The sequence below is a fragment of the Paralichthys olivaceus genome, chromosome 3, assembly GCF_024713975.1.
Source record: "Paralichthys olivaceus isolate ysfri-2021 chromosome 3, ASM2471397v2, whole genome shotgun sequence".
Taxonomy (NCBI): domain Eukaryota; kingdom Metazoa; phylum Chordata; class Actinopteri; order Pleuronectiformes; family Paralichthyidae; genus Paralichthys; species Paralichthys olivaceus.
Genome location: NC_091095.1, coordinates 5,096,685 through 5,121,041, shown reverse-complemented (window position 1 = coordinate 5,121,041; position 24,357 = coordinate 5,096,685). Strand labels below are relative to the sequence as shown.

The 24,357-nt window shown below is 41.5% G+C and overlaps 1 protein-coding gene across 1 annotated transcript in view; it reads right to left on the bottom strand.

The window, feature by feature from the left end:
• The window catches only part of LOC109636515 (collagen alpha-1(XXIV) chain), a 74,727-nt gene that overhangs the window by 4,130 nt on the left and 46,240 nt on the right, over nt 1-24,357 (bottom strand). The window contains exons 26-55 of the mRNA XM_020098260.2: nt 24,183-24,236; nt 22,466-22,519; nt 22,021-22,074; nt 20,056-20,109; nt 19,468-19,512; nt 18,338-18,382; nt 15,793-15,846; nt 15,180-15,233; nt 15,019-15,072; nt 14,776-14,829; nt 13,915-13,968; nt 13,413-13,520; nt 12,729-12,782; nt 12,328-12,435; nt 11,909-11,962; nt 11,024-11,077; nt 10,814-10,870; nt 9,548-9,601; nt 8,225-8,278; nt 8,030-8,083; nt 6,263-6,316; nt 5,858-5,965; nt 3,444-3,551; nt 3,254-3,361; nt 2,020-2,073; nt 1,834-1,896; nt 1,663-1,716; nt 1,484-1,519; nt 699-734; nt 298-324 (exon numbers count right to left, since the gene is read on the bottom strand). Of these exons, the coding sequence (XP_019953819.2) occupies nt 298-324; nt 699-734; nt 1,484-1,519; nt 1,663-1,716; nt 1,834-1,896; nt 2,020-2,073; nt 3,254-3,361; nt 3,444-3,551; nt 5,858-5,965; nt 6,263-6,316; nt 8,030-8,083; nt 8,225-8,278; nt 9,548-9,601; nt 10,814-10,870; nt 11,024-11,077; nt 11,909-11,962; nt 12,328-12,435; nt 12,729-12,782; nt 13,413-13,520; nt 13,915-13,968; nt 14,776-14,829; nt 15,019-15,072; nt 15,180-15,233; nt 15,793-15,846; nt 18,338-18,382; nt 19,468-19,512; nt 20,056-20,109; nt 22,021-22,074; nt 22,466-22,519; nt 24,183-24,236 (1,821 nt within the window). The remainder of the gene's footprint in view (nt 1-297; nt 325-698; nt 735-1,483; nt 1,520-1,662; nt 1,717-1,833; nt 1,897-2,019; nt 2,074-3,253; nt 3,362-3,443; nt 3,552-5,857; nt 5,966-6,262; nt 6,317-8,029; nt 8,084-8,224; nt 8,279-9,547; nt 9,602-10,813; nt 10,871-11,023; nt 11,078-11,908; nt 11,963-12,327; nt 12,436-12,728; nt 12,783-13,412; nt 13,521-13,914; nt 13,969-14,775; nt 14,830-15,018; nt 15,073-15,179; nt 15,234-15,792; nt 15,847-18,337; nt 18,383-19,467; nt 19,513-20,055; nt 20,110-22,020; nt 22,075-22,465; nt 22,520-24,182; nt 24,237-24,357) is intronic.

Below are 24,357 nucleotides of genomic sequence, written 5' to 3'. Positions count from 1 at the left end.
TTGACCTTTGACTGGTTGGGTTCAAATATCATGACTTCATTTCATCAAATTAGAAATTCGTCTAAAAATTGATTGTAATTGGCTCATTCACTCTCTTCCTGAGATATTGCATTCATGAGAAAGGGACGGACAAACGAAGGACAGAAAAACGTACAACCCCGAAAAACAGCTGTAATTGGGCAATTTTCACTGAAACTTTATATCCCAATATTTTGTCTTTTACGTCGGAACCTCAAAGCAAAACTCCTGCTCCTTCTTCCAGGTCATCTTGACTGTGTCTGTGTCTGAAGCACTTACTGTTGGACCGGGAGCTCCAGGGGGTCCCTGAGGAGGGGAAAAAGAAAAAGACCCAGTGAAAAATGATCCCATTGTGGTTGAGTTCCCTGTCTAGTGTATAGAGTCTGTGTCGGTGGCTCTGTGAAGCTACAGTATTGGGAGATGTATGAGGACCCAAGTCAAGTTAGACAGAAAGAAAGCCTTAGTATTTTGTTACATCAGATATATACATTATATATATATATATATATATATATATATACCAGTAATCCACAATTGTCCCTGAAAATCTATCTGGATTGAACTAAAGTGAAATCAAGCTCATCCATGAAACTTCACAAATAGAAATATCACATAACTTTATCATTGCAGCTTATAATCATAGTATTAAACTGAACTGTGATGCTGGCGTTAACACTTACTCTGGGTCCTGGACTTCCTTGGGGTCCCTGAGGCCCCTGAAAGTGTGAGACGGAAAGAAAATATTCATTAAAATGGCTAAAAGTAAGCAGAAACTACATTTCCTGTGAGTAAGCTAATATTCCATTCTTTATTAAATAATTCATTAACATTATGTTTACATCGTTACCTTTCTCTTTACGTGTGGAACATTAGTGGGACTGTGTGTCGTACTGTATGTGGTCGTCTGCTGCCCCCTCTGGCTGACTGAGGACCTTATACTGCTCTGTAGCAGCTACTGTACGAGGGGCAGCTGGACTTTATTAAGTCTGTTTGTGGGGTTTCAGGTAGCTCATGTCAATACACACATATTTGACATCAGTGTTGGAGGAAGAGGCTCGAAGAAGGGCTCATTGTGTTTGTGTGGTTGTGTTAATTACAGAGGGATTCAGGCTGAACTCCGAGTGAGTCCACTGTTTATATTACAGAATGGATATAGACGTGAATCAGTGGATTTCACTGTGGTTTGCCACGCTAACATTTTGACAAGGCATTTCCTTTGCAGCGTTTACATAAGAGTGTCTGCAGCGAACTGTGGGAGACACCGAGTAACAACCACAACTCAGCGATGAGCTGCCACCTCAAAACTACCACTGTACATAAAGTACAAGTATCTCTAAACACAGGCTTGTTGTGTCAAGGCTGTGACAGTGAGGAAGTATTGTCACCATGATACTATCACATATCAGCAAATATGAGCATGTATTCATATGTACTGTAAATCATTATAGTTTGAATCAGGCTTTACCATTTCACCGTAGTTTCCTTTTGGACCCCGTGGCCCCTGTGGAAAAGACGAATGACAAAAAGAAGTAATATAAAGTATATTATAATACCAGTGAGAATTTTCTGAGTGTTATCTCATAAAAACACACACACAGACACACACACAGACACACACACACACACACACACAGGGAAACGTACAGGTTTCCCCATTGGGCCGATCATTCCTTCAGGGCCAACAGGTCCAGAGAAGCCCTGAAAGAAACAGTAAGATTGAGACTGACTAGTTTTTCATTTATATTTTTTGTGATACGATATATTTGCATATTATATTTGTCATGTACCCACATGTTCTATCTTTATTTAACTTACCAGAGTTCCCATTGGGCCTTTAGGTCCAGGGAATCCTCGAAATCCCAAATCACCGTTCGGTCCCTGTTTGAATTAAAATATGTTCATTAAATAAAACAAAACACTCTCATCTTTAATTGTGTTATAAATGTTCTGCACATGTTTCCTGAGGTTCTTCAACGGTTGTTTTGCTCTTCAGTGCCTCACCTTTGGTCCTGGAAATCCCTGTAAACCAACCATCCCCAGGTCTCCAGATTCTCCCTGCAGGCAGAGGAAAAACACATTCACGTCACAGCAACAGAGGAGCCTCATCTCCTGTTTTTTTACAGCAACACTGGGACATCATGCATTTGACAAACACCACAAAGAACATACAAGTGTTTTTATGTGTGATTTTCGCATCATATCTGGTACAGTGACGATCTACACACAGAAGAGAGGCAGTGAAATTTCCATGTCTATTTCAAAAGAACTGGGACACACACAAACATCTTTACGTCTGGATCTAAAGTATCCTCAAACCACATTCACACATCCTCTTGGACACACACACTGAGGGGTTGGGTGTCTGCACCCTGCTCCGTGTCTGTCTGCCGTCCAGGGTGGCAGACGCTGTGTTTGTACAGCCAGTCAATCACATCCTCTAGACAGCTCCACTTTCAGCCCCGAGACTTTGGCCGAGAAACTCTATTCATTGAATAGCGTAAGAGGATCTGACCAGAGGGCCTGAGTGTGCTCTCTGCTTCGTGAGCATCAGTGGCGATAGCTGGAGGAGGGCGGGGAGAGCTGGGGGTCTGTTGTTTCTTTTCTCCTCTTCTGAGGAGTTACATAAGTGAAGTGGAGCACCTCTCTTTCAGGTCTCTGGAGGGAGAGGACTTTATATAACTTACCAGGCACAATGTTTCCATTCCTGGTCTCGCCCACATAATTTGTTACTGCACTCAGGGTGGAAAAGTGTCAGACACACACATTTTCAAACCCACCACAGATTGGCAACCGAATCTCCTGATGCTATATTTAGGGGGGTATTACAGCAAAAAGAACAAAACCCCCTCATGATTAGAAATTTCTAGGGGATGGTGTCAATTTAAAGCCACATTATGCAACAATTTCACCTTGAAATAAAAATATTTTAGATGATACACTGACTTAACAGAGAGAACGGAGCTCGTTGTTTCTCAGTCTGTTGTTTCTACACACGCATGTTCTTGCAGTACGCAGCGTGATGAGCGGGAACAACCTCTCCTGTGAAATGTTGAACTTGATGATAGTCAGCTTTTTTTAAATTAAACTTTAAATTAAATGAAGGTGAAACATTTCTGAGTATTAACAATAACAAGTTTTCAAATTTGATCAAAAATGTCCACAGGACTGAATCTTACTTTAAGATATTTTATTTGATGGAGTTTGCTTTAAATCCCAAATGTATTTATACACTTACTTGTTGTCCTTTGGGTCCAAGGTCACCTTTCCTGCCCTGGTCCCCAGTACTCCCCTCCATGCCTTTGAGTCCTGATGCCCCCCTGTCCCCCGGCAGACCAAGCTCCCCCTGAACCAACAAAGGTCATTCAAGGTCATTCAAAACAGTAGCCTGATTTTTTATAATTCAAATACATTAGATCAACATTTACCTTCTGACCAGGTGGTCCTCTTTCTCCAGGAAGTCCAGGAAGTCCGACATCTCCTCTGGGACCTGGACGAGCAGCAGGTCCCTCGAGTCCCAACAAACCTCTCTGACCCTGCATGTACACCAGAGTGGGTGTCAATAAAGGTTTGTCAATGTCGAAAGTCTAATCAAGTGTATGGATGCGTTTTAAATATCAAGGGCAACCATCGGCAGACATTTAAGGACATTTTATCCTTGAGTCTTCATGTATCTACAGCCACTAGGTTGAACTTTATCTTTGGGTAACCAGGACCTGGACGACTGAAAATCAATCCTGTAACATTAAAATATACTTTAGAATGAAAAGTATAAAAACATTTCAGAGATAATAAACTCCAACATGGACGTAGCTTCTCTAACAGTGATCGAACAGGTTGAAGCAAACTGTTCTTAGTGAAAACTGTTGGTCAAACAGACTGTGAGTAGTTAATATGGGACAACATGCTAAATCAGTGGTTATGTCCCTTAATGTAAGAAAAACAAAACATTGATCTTAAAGTGTTTTTGGAAAGCTGAACTTTTATTAGAAAACTAAACTTCTTGAAGATGAATGTGTGTATATACATTATATATATATATATATATATATATATATATATATATATTATATGCAGGGTCTTGCGATGTAAAACTTGCTGTAGAGTCATGGCTGCAAACCACAGTGTTCACATCTGCTGGCCTCTCCCTGTAATAACATTTCTTGACAGCATGCCCCTGAAGTGTACCCATAAAACTGACTGCCTGTCACCGAGTTGCTCTCGAACACCGCAGACCACAGCGGTTTCCTGCTCCATCAGCGGTGTGGTGAGGCGGAGGCGAGCGACTGATATTAGAATAACAGATTGAGCGGGTCGTCGCCTCGCATACGGCTTCTGTTCCTCCATCGCCGCGAGGAGAGCCGGTAAGTCAGGAGGATTATACTGCTGGAGGTTTACTGGGGAGATCCCCCAAACCTGCAGGTGCTGAAAAGCTCTTGAGGAGAAAGTAAATGCCACTGTGACTTTAATAAGAGACCTGATATTGATCCATCAAAACCTCCACGTGCACAGAAAGCAGCACAGAAGCCCCCAAAATATTCCAAGATTATAAATATTCATTGTTTCAGATTGTTTCCTGTGTTTTGTGGCTTTGTGCATGAAATTATCAAATGTAGATGAGTCTTCTTGTAAATGAATACTGCCTCCAACAATTGTTTGAATTTCAATCCTGGTGAATCTTTGTTTTCAGGACCTCTGCTGCATGTCCTCCCAGTTCTTTAGTTTTGCAAACAAGTCCACTTTCACTGTCTGAATGCATCCAGCAGGCAATGTGAGCAGGAATAAATAAAAGAATATCGGACACTTACGGGAATAATGACTAACAAGGACAATGAGAAGTTTGATGGGAATTGGTTTGACTCTGCAGGAAGCCTTATTCCGGTATCTTTGCCAAAGTGGAGGTACGACTGAAAATGTAGTTTCCAGTTGAGCCAGGCTTTATTAACATATCACAAAAAACACAGAGGCAGACTGTTGGCTCAAGAAAACTCCATCTCCACAAACATTTCACAAATAATATGGATAAAATGTAATGTAATAATTTTTGAATTTACCGTCCGTCTATTTTTCAAATTATACGTATTTTGTGTGATTTAAGAGCCACAGAGTTTTGCTTGAAAGAAAATCTCTCCACTTCAGTCCAAGTGAAAAACACCATTGGCCAAAATTAGACTCACTTGACCTTTACACAGTCATATTATGTAAATGAAAGCCAGACAGAAGGGACTTGGCTTTCGGGCATGAAATCTCAATCCTCTCTGGCTGCACATTTATTTGAATAAACCGACTGTGTCACAACCAGAGGAAGCCAATCAAATCAAACAAGACATCTAATGATTAGTCTATCACAGCCACATGTCTCTGTCTTCTCTTAAAGATATTTCTGGTATTTATCTTTTGCCCAGAGAGAGAGAGAGAGAGAGAGAAAGAGAAGATGACAAGCTACAGACTTGGCCAGATTCAAACCTCGGCCGCTGTGGTGAGGTCTCATCCTCGGCGATGAAGCGCTTTTCACCGCTGCTGTTTATACAACTGATCGTCTTCAGCTGATAAAGCTGAACTCACTCCACCATTACACTTGATGATAAATGATAAATTAGGCGCCACAGTTATTGATTGTAGAATGAATCTAGTCCGTCCATCACAGGTCTCTGATCGAGACTTAATCACGGAGCAAAGCGAATGTCGTCTAAAAGGTTCAGTTATAAAATCATCTGGCTGTGACGTTACATTTATGGTGCAAGGGACTTGTGACGTGGTATAAAACTGGGCTCAGATGAACCCCTGCATCCCAACATCTTCAGATATGAATTTCTGTCTGTGTGGTTATGTTGTCCATTACCTGGCGTCCTCGATTTCCTGGCAGTCCTGGGAAACCGCTCAGTCCTGGGGGACCGTCGGGCCCCGGGTATCCGATCATTCCCACGAGTCCAGGGGAACCACTCGGCCCCTGGAAAAGGACAATGCCACTCGGAGTCAGTGTCAGGCTGAAGGACGTGTACAGATGAAGAGCATACAACTGTTCTTACTAGATATCAACACCTCATGACATTTCCATACCTAGACACCAACTGAACAGTAAGAGTGGCTGATGTTTGGCTTATTCTTGTACCTGTTACCTTCAACATTGTTTGCGTGAAGATGTCCTGGGATGGAGCCAAATTCTGGGCCTGAGTTATAGTTTTAAGTGCGGCGCCCTGCTGAGGTTTCTCTTTGAGCGTTTAGCGTTAGATGATGTGATACTCACTTCAATGCCAGGAGCTCCAGTCAGCCCTCTTGCTCCTTTTTTCCCCGCTGCGCCCTGGATAAACACAGAAGAGCGAAACATACGCGGGCATTTACACAAACACACAAGGTAACGTATCTCAGTCGAGGAGCAGAGAGTTTAAAGCTCGTTACACATGAGCCTTATGAAGACGTTTTTTTTATAGTTTCTACGGTCCAGACACTCAAGAAAATATACACAGGTTAAAGTGAAATATGTGGAATAACAGTAACATAATCTACTGTGTTCAGTATATGCCACATCAGGAGATTCTAAAAATACATAGATAACTCAGTTTATCCGTTGTATACTTTTACATTTAATGTTTTCTCCCCAGGCCCTGACACAATAAGCTACAGTTCTGCAGATATCCTTCATACAATGCTTCACTAAAGCCGTTAATTTGAAACAGGACGAGTGAAGATCCATAAGATTCCAGTGTTTCTTGGCAGACTGTTCGGTTGCTGACATTTCTCGACTGTTCGGTTTGTATGTTGCATGTGAAGGTTTTGCTCAAACTGACTTTAAGCTCACGCCAGGATGAATAAATTAACAGAAATATTCCCATATCGTCTGAAACCCTTCTATAGCATTCTTGTTATATAATCACAGTTGCATATACAAGCTGTTTCACATGTGGTGGAAAGTCTGTGGTATCTGGAAACCTGTGAACACTTTTTAAAAAAAAGTTACAACGTGCAACTTGATGAAGGAGGCTCAACGCTGTTTCACAGGGGAAATGGAAGTTATGCAATCAGACGGCCTCCGACAAGGCTTGAGCACTCAAAACAACACGACTGCTATAAAAGCAAAAGCTGTCAGGAAAGTTTGTTTTGCCAAAAGACGTCTGCTTTGACGCCAGCAGCTCAAATTTTAGGATCCAGGCCATAAAAGAACAAAAGCAAAGACTCTTTAATAAACATCAATGGGAAAATGGATAAACGTAGAGGAGTGGAATCATGGCCACGAAGACATCAAACCTGTATTTCTGCAGTTGCTTTCTAGACTTCACGCTATTTCCTTCAAAGCCTGTTTCCTGGAGCTGTCTTCAAGAAAGTTACAGAGTTGTTCCAAGTGACAGGATTTTTAATTTCTCTTCACCGTTTAGATGAAATCCTGGTCCAAGTTTAAGTTTTTAAACAAGGCATCTAATGAGAGCTCCTGGAAACAGTGAAACACTTTTAGGAACAGGGAAAACTTTGAAGAGGCTCAAGAGTTTAAGCAGAAAAGAATGTTTCTTAAGTTAACGAAGAATAACTATCTCCACTATCATTTTTTGAAATCAACCAACCACACCTTTTAAGAGAATGTGTCTTACAAAGCAATGAGGTCAACCACATCCAATCAGTAAGATAAAAGTTCTCCCAGCTACAAGATTCCAGTCAGGATCATTCTGACGTTATCGTTTGTGAAAATGTCTGCTGATGTCTGATGCAACTAAAAGTATTTGTAATAAAATCTGGTGAGAATTGTCTGTGGTTAGAGTATTTAACAGAAGGATTTATCTTTATCCACAGTGTCAGAGCTCAACCATCCCAACCTTGTGGCTGAACGACGCAGCAGTAATATATAAAAGAACTTATTTTCTTAATAAGTAAAATCCTTAATTGGAACAAAAAGAGCAGCCTGGTGGTGGAGGCTGTTTTTATTTGCGGCGATGACACAACGTTTCTTAAACTCAGTACACGAGTGACAGGATCTACCCTTTACCCTCTAGTTTCCCTTTTAAGGTGATTTCCAGGGACTTACCTCATGTCCTGTCTCTCCCTTTGGACCGGGTTCTCCAGGAACGCCTGGTGATCCCTTAAAGCAAGAGGAGAAAATACAAACACACACAAAGTCACACAGAAAACAATAACCCAGAGATGCTACCTGAATCAGACTCTGTTTTAATCGTACATTTTTTTAAATACATCACAGCTATTATAACAGTTACTGGCTTACCGGTGGCCCCGGTGGTCCAACTGCCCCACGAGATCCAATCGTACCAATATGGCCCTGAAACATAATTTAAATATATAGTCAAGGACATTAGGAGCATTTCACTCGTATTGCAACTTAAAAATAGATGTGTGCAAATTGTAAAATGTATTCAGGAACATACGGTGCCAATAACACACATTATGAAATTCCAGATCAACAAAAAGTTGATAAATATTTTCCCAACGCTGTCAAAAATCACTCGATATCAAGTGAACCTCTGGCTGAACCTGTGTCTGGATGGACGGATCAGTGAGTTTTGGAACTACTTCACATCATGAAGGTGTTCATACCCTTCATTCATTTCAGTGGAAATCAGCGAATGAGACGGTGAAACCTAATTTGGCTTCAGCGGGAGGTGACTGAGTTCAGACTCTGAGATTGGACGGATACGCAGGTTCACTTTGCTCCAATGACAATAATCATTAGGTAATAAATGTAGAAAAGCTTCAGCTGCAGCTTCTCGCTTCATCCTGTTCTCTGAGTCGCTGTTGTTAAAATAACACACGCTGCCGGCGGTTCGTCACATCACCTGTCGCAGATTAAATTTAGCCGCTGTCAGTTTGTGTGACTGTGCACGAAGCTGTCAGTGCACGTCAAAGTTAGTTTATGGGAGAAAAACCAACACTCTTGCAAATCCACTGTTAACCATGAGTGAACTGTTTCGTCGATCCCAAAGCAATCCAACAGAGTGAGATATCTTTTTTACTGTCGGCGGTGGCCTCTCCCCACTTTCACTCATATCGTGTTCATAAGTAATTCTTATAAACTTTATACTTTTGAACCACAATCTTCAGTTTTCAGATCAAGAAGTTAATATAAAAAAGGTGTGTGAGATTATTTCTGTTATTTTAAGATGTCAGATACACAGGCTGTTCAATTAATATTCAAATATCAGATATGACTCAGTATTAAAGGACTCTGACCACGATCAGGGCTAAAAACTTTATCAGTACACACCTAAACAGAGTTAGAAGTGTGTGTGTGTGTGTGTGTGTGTGTGTGTGTGTGTGTGTGTGTGTGTGTGTGTGTGTGGGTGGATGAGAGTGATTTTAAGTAAAGAATCTCGAGCCCGTCAGGCATGAAGTGACAAAACCAGCAGATTTCAGCTGCCTCATTGCTGGGAATGTTTCTAGCCCTCTCCACCGTGTGTGGTCTGTCCTTATCTGAACAGAGCCGCGTTTCAGTCGAGCACGAGAAGAGTGCGAACAACAATCAAACAGACAAAGCGCCCTGAGTCGTGACTGTGTGGTGTGTCATGATGTTAATCAAATGGTTTTTGTCTACCTGATACCCTTCATCGCCAGGCTCTCCGCGCTCTCCTCGTTCTCCCGGGGCGCCCTGCGTAGACACAAATGCACACATATGAACGCACTCACTGTACACGCATGCCGTAACGTACACCCACAGAGTTTGGATTGAGCCGGGAAGCTACTTAGGAGTTAGAGTCACGTCTCGGGCGAACACACATGAAACATATAGACGTGACCTATGAGTCTGGATCTCTCCTGGGATAAAGTGAAAAGGCGTAATTTCACCTTGAACTTTACTTTTCAGCCAATCTTGGTCAGCGGCCGCGATAAGACACAGACGGCCATTGTGTTGCTCCTGCTGGGTACTGTGCCAACTTGATAATCCAATACTGTGCATATGGAAGGTTGCTTTCTAGACCTGTGTGGACATGCAGCAACTGTGATTGTTCCTGCTGCGTAGGCCTGTGTCAGTGTCCGGTGCTGGGAAATGAGTCAACGTGGATAAAAGTCATGGTATTGTTGTGAGCTCTCCAAAGCTGTTAAGCCTCTTTGATATGTCCTGATCCTCTTTTGATATTAGTCAAGGAATCAATTTGTTTTCTCAGGCGCTCTTGAACGGGCAGAATCCTGGAGGTAACGTGAGGTGAATAAAAGGCCTCGGTGGCACCGCAGAAATGTTTTGTATAAATTGCTATAAATCGCTTTCAGACGTGCAGTGAAGTCCAAGACATTTTTCCTGAATCAGTCACTCCTGTCATTTGCTGGAACTTTTCCTGCCAGCCTTCTTGTAAAATGTCTGGAAAACTTCAAGTGAGACCATGTGAGATTACAGCAGAACAACGTCAGGAAAATTCACAGTGAGCGAGCGAGCGGGCGCGTTGATGACGTTCCTAAAACGTGAAGGGTGAAAAACTGGAGGGACATCTCGGGATGAATAAGAGGAGATGACAGTTTCAAGAGTTCATATCTGAAATCAGCTCAATAGAGCCTGTTCTAGTCACAAAACATTCACGACGGTGTTATGAGGACACATCTATTTCAGGTCAGTTTAAAAAGTAAAGTTTTACCAAAACATGTTAAATATTTTCTCGGCCTGCAATGACCAGAAAGCATAAAAGCCACACAGTTTGATAATAAGTTTCTATATGGATTACTGCGCCGATCAAAAAGACTGAACCTGGCAAATTTGTCAGGATTAACTTTTGCTACAAATGTCAACCCGGTATTTACAGCTTGGATTTAAACAGAGCAGAACTTGTTAGGGAGCAGAAAGGAGAGTTTGAAGGAAAGCAAGACCTACTGGTTCACCTAAGGGCCCTGGCGGTCCTGGAATCGTATTGTCCTCGCCTGGGTAACCCTGGAATGTAGCAAACAAACACACCATCACACGCGCACACATGCAGACAAGATTTTGCAACCAGGTGGCACAAAGACGCCCTTAGCGTTAACACACCAAATCAAAGCACTGATAGTAATTACATTTTAAACGGTTGATCAGGTATCGTTTTACCTTTTCACCTTTAGGCCCTGGTGGTCCACTGGGCCCGGGCTTGCCAGGGTGACCCTACAAAGAGAAAGCTTATAATTGAACCTGAAGAAGCCACCATACTTCAACTGGCTGCAGCATGTTTCTCAGAGAAGCACCGAGAGTTCCAGCGTGACGTCTGTCAGCGTATTAATCAGAGCTGCTGGTATAAACACAATTCCTTTTAGAGACGCTCTCGCTTTCTGTCACTTCAGGATTTAGGCTTTGGCACAGACTCAGAAATCACTCAGCCACCAGAGTCAAGTTTGAAGAAGCCTTTGTACACAAGCACAGACACAAACACTGGCAAACTGAACTTGAGGTGCCCTGTTTAAGTTATGTAATCTAAACCCGGCATTGCTGGCACTGACCAGAAAGTGGAGCTGCCTGGAAAAATGAGCCTGTAAACTTGAGCGTGCATAATTCCATCTCTTGTATTTGTATGCTAGATTCAAAAGAGGTTCCCCCCCCTGTTATTTTGTTGTCTTTGAATTAACAGTGACATGTAATGGGAAACAGAGGAATGGCGAGGATGATATTCGTTGCCCTCCGCCAGACTCAAACTCAGGATGTCTGCGGTACATGTTGGACTAACGGCATAAAGCTAGACTGAAATTACCACAGTTATGTGGAGATGAGATCTGTAATAATTCAGATAATTGAAGAACAGCTCATTTTCTTTCAAGCCATGTTCTTGATCTAGAATAGTTAGTAATTCTACTTTCTACAACAGTGAATGTAAGCAGAGCAGGATGAGCCGGAACTCTCCTGTGCGAACACGTCTTCTGATCAGAAACAGGCGAATATGTCTTTACTCGTATACATGCATGTGTACAGTTATCATAAAACAAACAGGTTCTGTGTACTCACTGTGTATCCTGACAGTCCTGGTTGTCCCTCTATCCCCATGACTCCAGGCTGACCCTGGAAGTAAAGCAGAAAGTAAAGATAAACTAAAACTGAATCTGTGATGTTTGGTTTTCACAACATGGGCGTAATGGTTCTGCAGAGACGGGAACTTTTTCTTCTCCATAAAGAAGAAAAACAATAAAGGCCTTTTCCTGTCTTTTCTTGTTCTCTGTCTCAGGCCTGGAGCAAAGACGAGCTCTTAAAACTCTTCTCATAACGACATGTGTAAATGTGCTGTGGAATTACATTTAGTGTTGAGTATTAAATTTTAAGTTTATTACGTCAACTTTATTTCCTGAAGCGCTAAAGAAAAATTAAACGCAACCACTTTTCTCTGTATTAAAGTTTCAGACTGGGTTGGAGGAAGAAAGGGAACTAACTGGTGTTCCTCGGGTTCCTCTGGCACCTTTCAGCCCCGCCTCGCCCGGCTGTCCGATGTCTCCTCGAGTGCCAGTCTCACCAACAAGACCCAGGGGGCCTTTCTCTCCCTGCAAAGATACAGCACGTCAAACATCAACATCAATCTTTTCTGAAGAAACTCAACACTTAGCACCTTTCTACACACAGAAAACTAAACCCACACCAGGCTATTTTTCTTTAATGCTGGTTCCATTTACTTTTTTTTGTCCCAACTTGAGTCAACCATAAGAAATGTGACCTAAGTCAGGCAGCTGAAACAAGGTGACTCAGTAGTTCTTGGACCAGTGATTCCAATGTTTTCTGCTGTTTCACCATAAAGAAACGTAGCGTGGTGAAAAGAGGTGGTGAATAGGTTCCTTACCTTCTTTCCATGTCGTCCTCTGTTCCCTGGTGACCCCAGTTTTCCTTCAGGCCCCTGTAACAGGAGATAAACTTAATATTTACCACACATCAAACATCTATCTTGAGTCCAGGGGCATTGATAACTGCATCTGTAAACACGTCCAATCAGTTCCTCAGCTTTGTGAGCATGAATGGACATTACCTATTTTAAGGTAGTTTAAAAGCTTATAGTCGCCAATTTAGTTTAAAAGTTTTACCACATTTGTTTGTACTTTTATAAACTGAGAAATGCTGATTTCCTTCCCACAGAGCTTTGTGTCCCTTCCCCGACACCAGAGAGCTTCCTGCCTCTCAACACCCAGGACTAGATCTGGATCTGCATCTCAAAACAAACAAGCACTTAGAGGAGACTTTTACACCCGGTGCTAAAAAATCCACTGTCTTCAACAGTAACTTTTACTGTGGTGAAGTCTTTGTTGAAGAGAAGACTGACCCCTACTGGGAGACAAGGGCATTAACTGGGTAAGAGTTATTATTTCACTAATCTGCTCCGTCCGTTGCAGGTATGTTAGATTCTGCGAGTTATGATAATTAATCAGCTCTAGTGGCAATTTAAACTGTGCATGTGATTCTTTTTTGAATCAGTGATAATATCAATCAGTCATTTCTCTTAACACAAACGTGAGTCATTCTGGAAACGTACACGAAAGCCTTGTTTTCCAGGCTCTCCAGGTGGTCCCGGGGGCCCAGGGTCTCCTTCTATCCCTTTATCACCTGGCTCTCCAATTGGCCCACGCTCACCAGGCTCACCCTGACCGACAGAGACAGAAAGTGAGACAGCGGGGAAAACAGAGTGAGAGACAGTTACGCTAAGATACAGAACTAACAGAGACAGGTCCATGATAATTCAGACAACCTGGGGCGTGCAGACGCCGAAACATGGGACAACTTTAATTTTCTTTCCTTTATTAGATTAAATTATACATACTATTTATTATGATTATATGCAGTGTATGCTCGGTTAACTTTTTTTAATACTGAACTATTTCCTTTGAGGCCCTGATAAAGACGATGTACTGAAAAGTCAGTGTTATTCTTGTCATATGGAGACCCCCATTAAAACAAGCACGTAGATCCTTTCGGCTACATGCTGGATTTAAGGAGACAGAACTAAAGTTACGTCAACAAGGGCTTGTTACATTTACCTTGTGTCCATCTTTCCCTTGAGGCCCGTCTTCACCAGGGGGACCAGGGGGACCCTACACACACATTCATACGAGAAAAAGACACAACAACAACACACCCTTCATCAAAGTCGGCTTAAGGAGAATTTGGGAAAATTGTATTTTCTGTGTGAAAATAATTAGTGTTGGTTTTATTGGCAACATTCTGGTTTTAATTTTCCAGCTCATCAGTTTCTTGATCTTTCAGAATGATGGCTCATGTAATTTAACACCAGGCTGAGTTGTGTTTAACTGTCCTTCAGTCAGGTGTGTTAAGACGTATGTTCTGTTACATCTGCAACCATCAAGGGAAAAACTCTGATTTTAAGAAGGGAGCGTTAAGTTACTCTTTGGGTTCAGTGAAAGAAAATAAAACACATTCATTAAATAATTTTCTAGAAATTATTAGAAGGGGTAGAACAAGAAGTTATAATTCTTGGAAAGAAAACAGGAACAGATACAGAGTGGAGCAGCATCATGGAGGAGGTCATGAATGTTGAATTATTGGCAAAATGTAATGTGAATAATAAACAGAAGAGAAATGATGATTGAAAACTATCAAACAGGATCTCAGCTTCCTTTGGTGTGTGTTTCTGTTTGTGTGTCTTGAAAACACACTGAGTTTCTGGTGAGATTCTCTGGACAGGACAGGAAAATGGGACTCCAGCAGTTTTGGTGCTGTTCATACAGTTCACCAGACAAAAACAATTCCTTGCTTCTGCTTTCTGCAGGCCAGGGGATTACACGTCCTCGTCAGAATGAGAGGGAGTTCATATACAATCGGGTCAGATTCACCCAAACACACGGAAGGAAGGGATTAGTGGTTTGTTTGCAGACACTCACTCTTATCCCCTCCTGTCCCTGCTCCCCTTCTGCTCCTGGAGGCCCAGCATCACCCTGCAGGGAGACAACACACAAACCAACCTGGAGGTCAAACACACCAATATGAGCCTGCACAAACTTATTGATTAGAATTCACACAAAGCTGCTGATTTACTCAAGTTTACAGATGTGTCAAGTACAAATCGAGTGAGCACGATAGACGTTCTCTAAGATTCAGGGGTGCAAGGTTGAGGTTGTGCTGACCTGTGAACCCGGCTCTCCGATGGCACCTGGTTCCCCCTCTGCACCTGGCCCACCCTACAAAGGTGTAACAGAGAAAAAAAAAACATATATAAAATATAATATGTGTAAACCATTTAATAATGAATCAATGAAGAGTTGTAAACGTCTAATTAAAAAAAAACCTCAGGGCCTTGTTCTCCTTCAGGTCCAGCTTCTCCAGCAGGTCCTTTGGGTCCCTGCGAGAAACTCACAATTATTTATACAGTAATATAATTATGGAATTAAGTGTGTACAGTAAGTCAGGAAATAAAACACCAGAACAGACAAAATACACAACTTTGGCTTATGATGGTAAAACAAACACACGGAAGGTTTAAAAGTCTGAAAACTGAAAGCTGAGAATGACTGGAGTCAAACTGAAATCCAGCCAAAAGCAAGATGAGACCCGTAACATAAACAACGCCTCGAGCGGTACTGAAACATCTTACCCTAATAAATATTTGCATCTGATTGTTTGACATTCTTGAAGTCTTAGAGGGGTCGGAAAATGTAGAGCTTGAACACTGATCCAAGAAGGGAGGCGCAAGGTGTGGAGCTTTAAGGTGTGATGAGTTCGAACAAAGTGCTGGTGATGAGCAGCTTTATTCTGTTTCAGGAATAATTCTGACCATGAATCATTTCAAAGAAATGTCTGTGGAGATGATGTCACTGTCATCATAGGTCATTTGGGTTTCCACAGAGAGTGTGGTTCGATTCCTCCACATCAATGCAACAGTGAGGAGACGGAGCACTTACTGGTTCACCGTGTGGTCCCCTCTCTCCGCTGCTGCCTGGAATACCTGGTTTACCCTGGAATCAAACACATCCCCTCGTCGTCATCATCATCATCATCGTCATCATCATTGTCATCATCATCATCACAGACGTAACCGCAAACATGACGAGCACAACACGGAAAAGTCTTTGATGCAACACAAAGGGATTCTCCTCCCTGCGATGTAAGATCTCTTTGTTGTAGTTCAAACACGGTGAAGACACACGACTTTGAAAAAGTGTTAATCCGACAATGACGGAGGAAGAAAGGAAGCAATTCTTTTCTCTGTAAGCTTTTGTGAACAAGGTCGTTAAAGCTGGTTTTTACATCCGGCCTCAGTGACCCAATCACCCAAGCACGTGTCTGAACACACAGCCTCTAATGCGTCTTGATACCCGATCACTCAGACCACATTTAGATGAAGTCTGGGACACATGTGGCCACATTCTTCTCGCTGTGTGAGCCCAAATGCATCCTGGGCCACGAACGAAGCTGACGTCTTGTGACCTGCTCCAGTTTCATAATGAATCGGGCTCATTTTTTTTCCCAAATGTTAACGGGGTTCTTTTGGTAGTTTTACTCTGTTTGAGAGTTAAGAACAGAGAATGTCACACCTTGTGATTTATGAACATGGGCTTTACGAGTACAATGTGATTGATTGATTGATTGATTACGAACATGCCTTCAGCACTGAGCTGACTGAGCTCTGACATCACACATACCAACGTGATTCCGACACAACCGCCGAACGATGTTAAGTCGTGGAAAAAATAAAGCGTAGACGATCAAGCAGGACAGATTTTAAAAGAGAGATTGTTTGGAACAAATGACGGCACTATCACTCCGTCAGCAGCCAAACATGAATTCTTTCTCGGAGAGACACTTTTTCTTGTCACAGCAGTGAGAAGAGGTTGATCTTATGTTTTACATCACAACCAGTGAAGAACATCATTCTGGAACATTCTTATAGACGCTGCCAAGTAATCACAATCGTTTGTGTGATTAAATGTGGCTAAAGGTTTATGAGAACATATGATTTTAAAATTTAGGACAATCAAACTATTAATAATGGATAAGTGCACAGTTACAGAACATGTTTAATGTTCCAGCTCATCATTTTAACATTTGAATGAAGGATCACACAAGAGTTTGTGTTTAATTTAACACCAGAATTAGTGTTTCACTGCTGTTTCTGTATCAAGGCTGTTTTACTTGGTCGGAAAGAAAACTGCTATTATTTCTGTTTACTTCTTAAATCTGTTCTTTTAAATGAATTACATTTTATAATGATTTTATTTTTTATCTATATTGTATGTAAAGCACTTTGAGCTGCATGTCTTGTGTGAACCGTGCTATACAAATTAAGTTTATTATTATTATTGTTATTACAACTAGTGAGGCACAAAAGTGAGTCCACGAGGGTCCGGTACATGTGTGGGTGTAACAAACGGCTGCACAGGAGAGTGAAAGCACAGATCTGCACGTGTCTGCCTTGAAAGATCACATGTTCAGCCGATACATGATTAGACAATGAGAGATTTTATCAGAGGAAAATAACACAAGCCAAACAACTGCTCCAACATGCAGGTGATGCAGCTTTTCCTCAACTCGTGATCATTTTCTCCAAGTCTCACCATAAATTAATCAAACAAACAGCACAATAAAAAACAAACTGTTGATAATAAAACTGTTTGGATCATCTCTTGACTATAAAACAGCCCATCTGCTTTTCAGTCTGTTTATGATCGGCTGTTTGCATGTTTCTACCATCTGTGGAAATTATGATATCCTTTAACAGGCCATCAAAACCTCCATCTGTCATTTTCTTGATGGTTAAAACAAAGTGTGTTTTCTGACAATTGTACATGTATTCTGTGCTGCTAAAACAAGACAGTGTCAATGTAGTTGTTAATAAAAGATGATTTCGCCTCGGGGGGTTGTGCAAGTCACGTCCAAGTGTGAGCCTGACAAAAATAGACCAGCCGGCAGATAGGATCGATTGTTAATAGTTAGTTACGTATATCGATACTGGAACACACATCGGTGGAGACGAGAACAAGAAATTATAAAACAGAAATTTGTGTATGTTTGAGATAAAGAGGAAATTGTTGCACCTTTACATCATTTGTCCACCAGAGAGCAGTGACAAGTGAATTTTTAAAACCCACAACATCCTGCTCTGTACAAAACGTCATCTCAAGTATAAAGTGTAGGACTAAAATATATTGTGTATATGTAAAGAATTACTCGTAAATATTTCTAAAGTCCAGAAATGTTGGTAAGTTGTGTTCATCTTAACAAACACACATCGGATGCGTTGGGCTGAAAACACATGTTTTGATAAGCAACAGCGTCTCACTGCGTCTTTTCTATTCCACAACTTCCTCCTGAGTGTCTTCAAGTCATAATTACATAAATCCCAGGTAGAAGGAGGATGTGGAGGTGTTTTACAAGCCTGTGTTGTCTGCTGCGGTCAGACTGATGTTTCTTGTTAAAGGGAGTCTGATGATTAAAGCCTTTACTCACAGGTTTTCCGGGTGGGCCCCTCTCTCCTGGACTGCCAGCTTTTCCCTTTGAAAAGAGAAATCAATATATTAACGTGACGTTCCTCCATTTCTGATGATATGTATTCTGGGTTTAATAATGACCTCACACACGAAGCCAAATAGCATCATCAGGTTCGACATAAATTAAATGATGGTTTAATTAGATGTTTTTTTTAAGTTTCTGAGAATTTCCGTCAGATTAAAACATATTGAATGTATTGTTAATTTGCCAAAAGCTTTAGAATGATGAGTCATTGCAAATGGTTTTGATATAAATTGTGTTTTTGGAGAAACATTTGTTATTAATTGCTTTGCTATTTGCAGCTATGTGTCATGTTTATAATCAACATGCTGTGAGTGCCACAAAGCCATAAAACTTTTCATTTTGCTGTGTCTAGCACCGTCACCTCACAGTAACACGTTTGAATCCGTGTTGTCCCCACCTCTTGCCCAATATCAACTCCGTAGCTCTGCTCAGTTTAAAAATGTCTTCATTACTACACTAATTCAAAACAAGGCATCTTGGTTAAATCTGAGGCTGAAGTTTCACTCGGCTTAAACACAAAGTTTCCATTCATCCTGTTCATCCTCAGCAGACTCAGCAGCCGGTCGTACATAGTATTTACAATTAGGTGAAACCTGATAGAGGCAAGAAGACAAGGGCCCTCTCTGCAAATAAAAACTGATTAAAGGGCCAAACAGGTTTTTTACAGAGGCCGCAGGGATTTACTGGAAGCTGTGGTCGTGTTTAAAAATACATGTGGTCATGTCTTTTCCACTGAGTTTCAAGGAGGATGAGCTTGTTAACCAAGATGCTGTGGGATGATTTTTTACGAGGTTGATTATTCTTGGTTTTGAATAAATGAGGGTCCCGAAGCCTTTCTCCAGATATGAGAGAGACGAACAGCATTTTGACCACTCAGCCATTAAAGTACCGCAAAATTATTTAGATTATATTTACACCGAAAAGTGTCTCAGGCTCAAAACTAACATTTTTCAGCCATTTCACCTTTATTGACAGGACAGTGAGCATGAAATGGGGAGTATGTGATGGAAGAGACAGAGTTTCACAGAAGAGAGTTGAAATGCATTAAATTGGAAATGACTTGCAATGAATCCTGGTTCTCCTTTCTGTCCAATGTCACCCCGTTCACCCTGTGAAGAAGAAATGGAGAGGCGTTCGTTTCCTTTTTGTTTTTAGAGGGAGATGAAGTAAGTTGTTCATTAGTTACGACAAATTATTCATTAAACACAGTGTTCCGGCAATGAGTAAATAATTACAGCTCTAATATCAAGGTTCAGTGTGAAAGGGACGTTTTCACTGCTTCATCTAAACTGAATGAATTGTCTTTACCCTAGAATGAGTCCTGTATATTTAAATACTTTATATTTACATCAGGAGCGGGTCCTCTCTACGGAGACCGACATGTTTTTTACAGTAGTCCAGACTGGACAAACTAAACATTTGAGTTTTTAAGACAACTGAAGGTTTCCACAGGTTCTCCTTCATGTTTGGAAGGGGAGGGGGAGGTGAGGGGTGTTCAGCTGCAATATGCAACTTCACCACTTGATGTCACTAAATCATACACACTGAACCTTTAACACAGAGACAGAAGATGACATTTTGTGCAAAAGTATAATATTCTTTCATAGGGTTATAGATGCACATGGTGTAGTTTTCAGGGGTGGCATGTTTACCTTGGTGCCCTCAGCGCCTGGTTCTCCCAGCGGGCCGTCAGGACCCAGGGGCCCCTGAGCAACAACAACACAAGAGACATCTTTGAACATCACTCAACAAAGACTGACACAAGAGGACATGTTGTATGTGCACTTCACTTTGGAATAACATCAACATCGTGGTAATAACTCTGTATTCTTTGCCTAAATGGGGGGTTTCCACACTGACTCCCTGCATTGTAGCAGCAGCTCACAGGTGAAGGTGCAGATAAAGATCTGTAAACACAACCCAGAGCTCTTCCCTTCTTTATCCTGTCTGCTCATTCAGGACTTTTCCACTTTCAACCAATCTGTGGTTAGCATCTCGTCTCTCCTCTTTTATATCTCCACCCTTGATGACCTTATCAGCTCCTGGTCTGTCTGAGCCTCTGGCTTCAGTCAGACTCCCATTAATCTCAGATCACTCTTCAGGTCGCTCTCTTTAAGTGTCCATGCAGACAAACCCCAGCGTTATCTTTCTCTGTCTCTGTTCATTCTTCTCCGTCTGCAATCTGTTGACTTGACCAATGCTGCTGCAGCTTGTCAACCCTGTCTCTTTAAAATGACTTGATTCTACGTGATTAAAATGAAACATCTTCTGTACATAGATTATGATTAATTAATTCGAGTGATAAACAAGTACTGCCCAGTTAGTTTGACAAGAAGATTTCAACAATAAGTTTTGTGTGCACATAGAATAACTATTTACAGAAGTTACAAAACTTCTTATAATGGACTTGTTTAAATATCGTTCCCTCCTTTACAGCAGCAGGTGTATTATGTAAATAGAGTGTGAAGTTTTCAACCTGACCGTTCAGACTTGTAAGAGATTATATTATTTTTATCTTTAAAGCAGTAAGTAGAAAATAATTGTATATTAATAAATATATAAATGTAAATTACATTCAAATCAGCATGAGAGGTAAGAAAAAAGAGAAAAATGTGGTTGTAATAATCATCTGATTATAGTGTTTGATTAGACCAGACAGAATGACTGCGAGCGGTTTCCACTTCAACAAAAGCTGTGGCATGTTGATTGCTACCACATGTTTCCCTTGGAAAAATGTTCATCAATAAGAAAACGTGAACAGGGGATAAAAAAAGTATAGTGTGATGAAGAGTGATGAAGTGTGAGAGTGGTTGTATGGCTCTGACTCAGCTTGTTAGTGCTGCAATAACTGAAACTTAAGAGCTTTGGCCAAAGCGCTGTCCGGTTGTCTGAAGTGAAGCACGAGTAAAACCACGAGTTTTAGGGATAAATTAACAGTAAAAAAAAAAAGTGTTGAAAAAAGGACTGATGGGGAGAAACTGTTCCAAAACTGCAAACAACCTTTAACTGTAATGGACGAAACCTGGGAAACATGTAGTCATCAGTCGTAGTCACAGTCCATGCTATTTGTTATATATTGGAAGACAATATTAATGTTAATGCACCAAAAGTAAATATTCATAGCATGTTTTGGCCGATAGCAAATACAAACTGGACAGTGGGTAGTGCTTCAAACTAAAGGCCAGAAAAATGAACATCAAAATGATGAAAAAAACTCAGTCGAGATTCAAGGAGCTTTTCAACAACTAAAATCTATAAATCTATCTCCACCTCCTCACCTGAAGGTGTCGTTCTCCCTGCAGCCACACGGTGTCTCACCAGTATCACAGCACCTCGTCCGTTTCACCATAATGTCTTTCAACACGGGGCTTATGAAACAGTTGTAAAAGCACCAATAAAGAAGCTCGGGCCAAGTGGGAGGACAAGCGCGTGTGTTTTAATGACTTTCACTTTTCTCTTGTTTTGGGAACGAAGCTGTAATGTTTAACAGACAACCACAGGTCTGATGGGAGCCGCTCTCGTGGTCACTAGTGAGTTGAAATCAGGTTTATATTCAGATCACGTATTGGACCCACACAGCTAATGTTCACAGATGTAAATGCAATGACAGCTCTTACCCTCCTGCCCTTCAGCCCAGCGATGCCCGGAGCGCCCCTCTGCCCCTGTGGACCCTGCGAGAAAGAAGACCGAAGATTGGGAAACCGTAGATTGGAAATAAGCAGCATTTATAGCGTAGTAAGATTTATATATCCTGTCTGTCATCAAGTGTAAATACAGAGCGTACCTAGGCCAAAACCTCTCATTAACACAAGTCACATGAATCTCATAGAAACACTAAAGAGGCTTCACTGGAGACACATCACCCTCTTAAATTTCATGTTTAGAAACCAAAGAATCTGTTGGAGTATCAGAGTAAATCCTATAAACATTTACAGCATCCAGCCGAGACACTGACAAATAATCCATTTACTACTAATGAGCGTGACTCGATCCCAAACCTGAGAAAATGTCAATACAAAGAATCTGTGTTGGATGACATGGTGACGGGGATGTGATACTTACAGTTGCCCCTTGCAGGCCGATGTCTCCTGGACTTCCTGGCAATCCTGAATAGCCCTGTTTTTTTCCAAAACGAAAAAGAGAGAAACAGAATAGAAAGATTGACATGAAACCACATGTACATCTTTTTATATCAACTGAAGTCTATCACAGGTTCTCTGTCATGTTTGGATGGGGAGGGTGAGATGAGCTGCAACATGCAACTTCACCACTAGATGTCACTAAATTCTACACACTGAACCTTTAACACTGAATGTGGGTAAATGTATTCAAGACCTAAACTGATTTAAGGCCTAGAAATTCAGATTTTTTGACTTTCTCAGACTTTCTAAGACCCAGCAGAAACCCCTGTACTACCGTATAACTTATTCAAACTATTTTCAATCATGCAGCAGCAGTGTGAGACTGTGCAGGAAAGACTGTTCTGTAGAACTGTGTTTCATATTAAGTTGTGTTGCAATGTGTTCCAACAGCCTCTGGAAAAAAAGAAACAGCTGGAAGCTACAGAAATCATCACAGCTCTCTCCACCACCCCCTCCTCTCTTTCTGTAATAATCTATTAGCTGGTAAAACCACGATAACTGTGAAAATCTTTGAAGGGAAAAGTGGCTGAGATTTGCCAGAAAAACACTGATTCCTGCGAATCGTCTTTAAACAGAAACAGAACGTCGTGGGATGATTGTTATGATGTGGAATGGAGCAAAGTCTTTACATTGAGTGTGTTACTTACACGAGTCATTAAACTCTCTCAAACACTGAAAACAATGAATCAGCCATCAGTCATTAAAATTAGTCATCGTCTATTGCAACCTTTAGTCAGTCTGCCACCCAGCGAGGTCAGGACCAGGGCCCGGAGCCACTGACATGGAGTTAATCCAGGGCCCCAGGACGGAGAGACCAGCCTCAGTCTATGGAGTCATATTTACAGCAGACAGCGAAAACACTGGACAGCAGCAATGACGCTTTTTCTCTACGTGTCCAACAAAGTCAAAACTTTTTTTTTTATATGTTATGACATTGCTCAACAAACAGAAACAGGGATTTAAGGGGTTTCTGGCCTTTGTTGTCACATCGTTTTTTTAAAGCTAAGGTTGTTAATAATGCTTCAGTGGTGTACGTCTCTCCGGCTTAAGACTGAGGTGACGCACAGTGAGAGCACGAGCAGGGTGAGCGCAGGCACACCAGTCGCTAAGTGTCAGACAGGTACTCCGGCCAATAATTTAATTTGAACCGAAAATAAAGGCTGTGTTGATTACAGTCCTGTTAGAGCCGCAGAAACAGCATTTATCTTTAGACGACGATTTCATGGCATGATTGGAAAATTTAAAAGGTCAAGCGAAGTACTAGATTTGGTGAATTGCGATTATTTTTCATTCCTATCCTCAAAGTAACTGTGGAAAAACTAATTTGACAAAGATTGGTCTGAACATGACTGAGCCGTCTGGAACCCTTTAGGTCCTTGAGGGACTCTGCTTGAATTCTCATGAAATAAACCTTGTAGCTAAGTAGCATCAGCCAAATGTACTCGGTGTTTTATATTCATCATCCTCAGACATTCGTTTACTGAACGATGTATCCAAAGCCCCTCGTAAGCGGTTGAAGTTTTGCTGACTTCTTGGAAAAGCTGTCCTCACTATATACACTACGGTTGTAGGGTCGACCGACTCCCAGACAAGAGGCAGAACTCTGAAGTACATCCCCGAGTGACTGAGCTTCTTACCCGTGGGCCCTTCTCCCCGACCGGACCCGTCGGCCCACCTGGTCCACGGTCGCCCTGGGGAAAAACAGCACAACAGAAGAAGAGCAAGCGGATCATTAAACTATGACCTGAAACCTTGACGCAGCTTCATGTACACTTTGCCTAATAAAGAGCCATGAAATTGGAGAGCGGCTTC